Here is a 6,550-nt window from a genome sequence, read left to right as displayed (position 1 = left end):
TTTGTTTGTTTGTGTGTTTGATCACCGCTGCAGAGCGTGCTCACTGCTGCTGCTCCTCTCTCTCTCCAGGCTGCAGGCTCTCTCCACCTCCCTGAAGTGAGCTCGCAGCAGCTCCATGTTGACCTGCGCCTCCTGCCTGTGGGTCYGCTCCTCCTCCAGCTCCTGCTCCCTCAGCTGCAGAGACATCAGTTAGTCGTCAGCAGGAGAAACGTGACGTTCAAACCTTCACAACCTGACCTCCTTCTCCCTGCGACTCCTCTCCTCCTTCTCCACCAGGACCCTCAGCTCTTCGGCTCGTCGTTTGTCCTCCTCCTCCCTCTCCCTTTGMGTCTCCACCATCCTCCTCTTGGACTCCTCCAGCGCCTCCTCCTGACCCTGGAGGAGCACACTGTAAGCAGTCCACAGAGACCAGAACCAGGCTGAACACCAGGAGCCAGACCTGCAGCAGTCGGTGCAGTCTCTGGTTCTCACAGCTGAAGCTCTGAATCAGTCCGTCTCGCTCCTCCACCTCCTGCTGCAAAGCATGCTGGTCCTCCTCCCGGGCCTGCCGCGTGGCGTGCAGAGCTTTCTGCAGCTCGCCCACGGTCTGCTGCAGCTCGGCCATTCGCTCTGAGGAACAAACAGTTTTAGATCTGCTGATCCTGACCTGACACAGAGACGTGAGAGTCAGGAGAAAAAGACTAAATGACCTGTGGTCTGCTGCAGACACTTCTGATTCCTTTTGAGTTCATCTGATTCTTTCTGATTCATCCTGATTCATTCTGATATATGATTCATTCTGATTCCTTTTGATTCTATCTGATACCAGCTGATTCTTTCTGATTCCTTTTGATTCTATCTGATTCATCCTGATTCCTTTTGATTCTTTGACACCAGCTGATTCATTCTGATATCATCTGATTCGTTCTGACTCCTTGTGATTCTTTCTGACTCCTAGTGATTCATTCTGATATATGATTCATTCTGACTCCTTTTGATTCATCCTGATTCCTTTCGATTCTATTTGATACCATCTGATTCATTCTGATTCCTTGTGATTCATTCTGATATAGGATTCATTCTGACTCCTTTTGATTCATCCTGATTCCTTTCGATTCTATTTGATACCATCTGATTCATTCTGACTCCTTTTGATTCATTCTGATTCCTTATGAGTTCATCTGATTCTTTCTGATTCCTTTTGAGTTCATCTGATTCGTTCTGACTCCTTGTGATTCTTTCTGATTCCTTGTGATTCATTCTGATATATGATTCATTCTGACTCCTTTTGATTCATTCTGATTCCTTATGAGTTCATCTGATTCTTTCTGATTCCTTTTGAGTTCATCTGATTCGTTCTGACTCCTTGTGATTCTTTCTGATTCCTTGTGATTCATTCTGATATATGATTCATTCTGACTCCTTTTGATTCATTCTGATTCCTTATGAGTTCATCTGATTCTTTCTGATTCCTTTTGAGTTCATCTGATTCATTCTGACTCCTTTTGATTCATTCTGATTCCTTATGAGTTCATCTGATTCTTTCTGATTCCTTTTGAGTTCATCTGATTCATTCTGACTCCTTTTGATTCTTTCTGATTCCTTTCAATTCCTTCTGATTCACTGACACTTTCTCATATCATCTCATTCTTTTTGATATCATCTGACTCTTTCGGATATCATTTGATTCTTTTTGATATCAGATTCTGTCTGATATCTGATTCCTTTTGAGTTCATCTGATTCATTCTGACTCCTTTTGATTCTTTCTGATTCCTTTCAATTCCTTCTGATTCACTGACACTTTCTCATATCATCTCATTCTTTTTGATATCATCTGACTCTTTCGGATATCATTTGATTCTTTTTGATATCAGATTCTGTCTGATATCTGATTCCTTTTGAGTTCATCTGGTTCTATCTGATGTAATCTGATTCATTCTGATTTGATCTGATTCCTTTCGATTCCTTCTGATTCATTGACACTTTCTGATTTCATCTGATTCTTTCTGATATCTGACTCTTTCTGATATCATACGATTCTTTCTGATATCTGATTCTGATATCTGATTCTTTCTGATATCATATGATTCTTTATATCTGACTCTTTCTGATATCATATGATTCTTTCTGATATCATCTGACTCTTTCTGATATCATCTGACTCTTTCTGATATCATCTGATTCTTTCTGATATCATATGACTCTTTCTGATATCATCTGACTCTTTCTGATATCATCTGACTCTTTCTGATATCATCTGATTCTTTCTGATATCATCTGACTCTCTCATTCCTTCAGATTATTTCTGATTATTTCAGTCTACTTTCATTCTATCTGATTCACGTTCAGATCAACACTTCTGTCACYCTGCAGGAGGAAGCCTCAGTGCTGTGGTGAACACAAACATCTTTACCTGAGCACACCTGAAGCTGAGGCGTTTCAACATGGTTACCATGGTAACAGCATCCAGACCAGCAGTACAGGCCCTCACGTCGATGGTTTTTTTTCTAACCTGTGAGCGTTCGYCTGTCTCTGCTGAGCTCGGCGACTCGCTCTCCGTCTCTGCGGCTCGCGGTCAGCTGGTACTGAAGCTCCGCCCTCTGGGCCTGGCCTCGCTCCACCGAGGMCCGGAGGCGGGCCAGCTCGGCCTGCAGCCGGCACACCTGGATGAACACAAAGTGATGAGTGTTTCAGCAGGCTCTTGTTGGTTTGTTCTCTGTTTAATTTAATTATTGATGTGATAAACGTCCAGCAGGAGGCGCTGCAGACCAGCACCTCCTCTGTACCTCCTGGTTGCAGCTGCTCCTCAGCGTCAGCTTCTCCTTCTCCAGCTGGTTGATTCTCCATCTCAGGCTCCTGGACCTGTCGCTGCCTTCGCCTCCTTCTGAGGCCGCCCTCCTCTCTGCGTCTCCTCGTTTCTCCTCCTGTTTCCTCTCTGCTCCTCGTCCCCCACCTCCTTCCTGTTTCTCTCTGTGACCCTTTGAGTCSATCATCTCTGTGATCCTGAAGGAAAAGAAAGAATCCAGGGTTTAAGGAGGTGTTTTTGTTTGTTTATAATCACATCTGATTATTTTAGAAAATAATTTACTTTATTTCATTTTATTTTATCACCTCCTGTTCTCCTCCCCAGCTCCTCTCCTGGTCCGACCCAACGGTCCTGGCTGCATCTCTCTAATTCCCTGAAGACAGGTTTAAACAGACAAAAACAAAGATGAACAAAATATTCTAAATCAAGTAAAATTATTGAGAGATTTAAAGTAAAAATAATAAATAAGATCAACTCTGGTAATTAATTACATAAAACCTGAGCTTAGTTAGGAAACAGAAACCCTGGGGGCTGATCCAGGACCAGGGGAGGCTGCTGTTGTCAGCGGAGACGATCAACACTGTGCATGTCCGCACACCAGACTCTGTTTACAAATCTTTCCTTTTAAATTTATCACCAAGTATTATAAGTTATAAACCATTTACAACATCAAAATAAAGTTTCTAAAGAACAGGACTGATCATCTATGTAATTCGGTATTATTCACACACTCACASAACTACGTTTTAAACAAATTTTGTAACAATAAACTCCACGATCAACACTTCACAGCACACACAGCTGCGGTTTGTTTAACTAAAACTTTACACTCTTTAAAGTTTTATATCGTCTGCGAGTCCCGACTTTATAAAAACATATCGACTTTATTAAAATCTTGAGGAGTCCCCCACGAGTCAAAGCACAAAGTTTTTACTTTCTGAATGAAATCACGTTAAAAACAAAATAAAAACAACAGTTTTCAATGCTGCTTTGAGTCTCTATTATATTCAAATAAACTTTAACAAAAATAAAACTCTCTGTAGCACCATTTTATTTTATAAAACTGAGAATAAACTGCATAAATAAATGTTTTTAGGCTAAAAGACTCACTGAATGTACGACTCGTCCCGAAACCGTTTAAAACTGACGCCATGTTAGCATCAGTACATCACTTCCGCGTCTGTTATTATTGGCCAATCAGAGCGTCTCAAATCCTTACAACTTTTAGAAGTCCCAAAATATGCCTGAACAAAATATAAATTATTATTTTAACCCAAATTGAGATTTTAATTTTCTTGTAAAATTGATTTCTTAGGGAAAAATAGATAAAATTTTAATTTAGTTATAGTTCAAATAAATAAAGTACAACATGCAAATTAAAAAAATATTAAAAACGTTAATATTGTGTAGAGTTGTATGGTACTTTTTTATTTTAGGATCTTAGTTGACTCTGATCAACAGTTTTTAAACAGGTTCAACTAGTTAAACTGATTAAAACACTTTATAATTTTGTGATAACATTGAATTAAATGATGTTTTAATTTTCAGAGGCACTTATCTTCAGAGACAGATATTATTTTACGGTTAAATGATACAGATTAGATGAATTAGTCCATAAATATAACGTGTTTTACATGTAAACACTCTGTCTGTCCACCAGGGGCAGCAGTTCTGCTGTGGTTTGAGTCGCTGCTTCATTTGACTGTAAAACAAGAATGAATGAAAACAACATGGCGGCCTCCATAGAACACGCTGAATCCACGTCCAAAGAGACAGAACCTCCAGAAACAGACCCAACAGAACCTCCAGAAACAGACCCAACAGAACCTCCAGAAACAGACCCAACAGAACCTCCAGTACCAACTCAACGTACAGAGAAGTCTGATTCTGAGTCGGAAGAACCGGACCCATATGATGATGATGAGGAGGAGGAAGATGGCGAGCCGYCCGGACCGAAGACCCGTGAAACCCCGCAGGACATCCGGCTGGAGGCGGCCGCCAACACCGTGGCTCTGCACCCCAGCAGGGACGTGCTGGTCTGCGGGGACGTGGACGGGGACGTGTACGCCTTCAGCTACTCGTGCACGGAGGGGGAGAACCGGGAGCTGTGGTCCTCCGGACACCACCTGAAGTCCTGCCGCCAGGTGCGCTTTTCTGAGGACGGGCTGCAGCTGTACACCGTGTCCCGGGACAAGGCCGTCCACCTGATGGACGTGGAGCGGGGACAGCTGGTCTCACGGATCCGAGGGGCCCACACGGCCCCCATCAACAGCCTGCTGCTGGTGGACCAGAACATCCTGGCCACTGGAGACGACAGGGGCACCCTGAAGGTAGGGGACAGAGGACAGAGACACCCTGAAGGTAGGGGACAGAGGACAGAGGACACAGAGACACCCTGAAGGTAGGGGACAGAGGACAGAGGACACAGAGACACTCTGAAGGTAGGGGACAGAGGACACAGAGACACTCTGAAGGTAGGGGACAGAGGACAGAGGACACAGGGACACTCTGAAGGTAGGGGACAGAGGACAGAGACACCCTGAAGGTAGGAGACAGAGGACACAGAGACACCCTGAAGGTAGGAGACAAAGGACAGAGACACTCTGAAGGTAGGAGACAGAGGACATTCTGAAGGTAGAGGACAGAGGACACAGAGACACCCTGAAGGTAGGGGACAGAGGACAGAGAGACACCCTGAAGGTAGGAGACAGAGGACATTCTGAAGGTAGAGGACAGAGGACACAGGGACACTCTGAAGGTAGGGGACAGAGGACACTCTGAAGGTAGAGGACAGAGGACACAGGGACACAGCCAAAGAAGTCCAGATTGTCCAGCATTGATCTAGGATGGTGTTGGAGCTAATAGCTAACAACAGAAAAGGCTAAACTTATCTTGATAATTAGCTAAAGGTGGCAGACACAAGTTAAATTAGTTCAGACATGGTGAAAGTTGTGGAAGAAACTTTAGTAAATAAAAGGATGAAAGTACAAAAAAGTTGCAATTTGTTGTAAAATAGGAAAAACAGCTGAAATGTCCATCAAAACAGCTAAAGTTTAGCTGAAAATGCTGAATTATGGATAAAGGAGCTCATTACAGAACTTAACTGAAAGAAGCTAAAACTGCCCACAAAATGTGGGATAAGGATTTCATTGCGTTGTTGACTCTTGTTAAGCTGCATATGACAATAAATGGATGCTGTGAAGTGTTCTCACAGTMACATGGTTATTGTAACGTTTAAATGAGCGGTCTGAACGGTTATCAAACCTGTCTCTGCAGGTTTGGGACATGAGGAAAGGAACGGCCATTATGGATCTGAAGCACCATGAGGATTACATCAGTGATATAACTGTGGACCAGGCCAAGAGGATCCTCCTGACAGCCAGGTAACCAGCAGCTGACCGTCTCTCCCAGTGAGACGTCCTGTCCCGTCCTGAGCTTTAACAGACCCGTGATTCCACAGTGGCGACGGCACCATGGGCGTCTTCAACATCAAGCGGCGGCGCTTYGAGCTCCTGTCCGAGGCCCAGAGCGGAGACCTGACCTCGGTGGCGCTGATGAAGCGGGGGAAGAAGGTGGTCTGYGGCTCCAGCGAGGGGACCGTCTACATCTTCAACTGGAACGGCTTCGGGGCCACCAGYGACCGCTTCGCCCTCAAGGCTGAGTCGGTGGACTGCATCGTCCCCGTYACCGACAACATCATGTGCACCGCCTCCATGGACGGGTACATCCGGTGAGTCGCTGCTGCCGTGGCCATAGATATAAAT

The 6,550-nt window shown here is 44.3% G+C and overlaps 2 protein-coding genes across 2 annotated transcripts in view; one reads left to right on the top strand and one right to left on the bottom strand.

Moving 5' to 3' along the window:
• Window positions 1–3,159, bottom strand: part of LOC106534094 (coiled-coil domain-containing protein 171) — a gene marked incomplete at both ends in the record, with an annotated part of 7,630 nt that extends 4,471 nt beyond the window's left edge. The window contains 6 exon segments of the mRNA XM_014030606.1: window positions 26–174; window positions 238–375; window positions 440–609; window positions 2,493–2,643; window positions 2,767–2,983; window positions 3,092–3,159. Of these exon segments, the coding sequence (XP_013886060.1) occupies window positions 26–174; window positions 238–375; window positions 440–609; window positions 2,493–2,643; window positions 2,767–2,983; window positions 3,092–3,147 (881 nt within the window).
• Window positions 3,160–4,443: 1,284 nt separating this feature from the next.
• On the top strand, window positions 4,444–6,516 carry wdr55 (WD repeat domain 55; the record flags this gene model as incomplete). The annotated part of the gene is given in 3 exon segments (XM_014030604.1): window positions 4,444–5,116; window positions 6,063–6,169; window positions 6,247–6,516. Coding segments are annotated over 3 exon segments (992 nt in total), but the record flags the coding sequence as incomplete, so codon positions are not given.
• Window positions 6,517–6,550: the final 34 nt, after the last annotated feature.

Source organism: Austrofundulus limnaeus, unplaced genomic scaffold (genome assembly GCF_001266775.1).
Source record: "Austrofundulus limnaeus strain Quisiro unplaced genomic scaffold, Austrofundulus_limnaeus-1.0 Scaffold1089, whole genome shotgun sequence".
Classification (NCBI taxonomy): Eukaryota; Metazoa; Chordata; class Actinopteri; order Cyprinodontiformes; family Rivulidae; genus Austrofundulus; species Austrofundulus limnaeus.
Note: the sequence above shows the minus strand (reverse complement) of the source record. Positions and strands in the feature narration are given on the sequence as shown.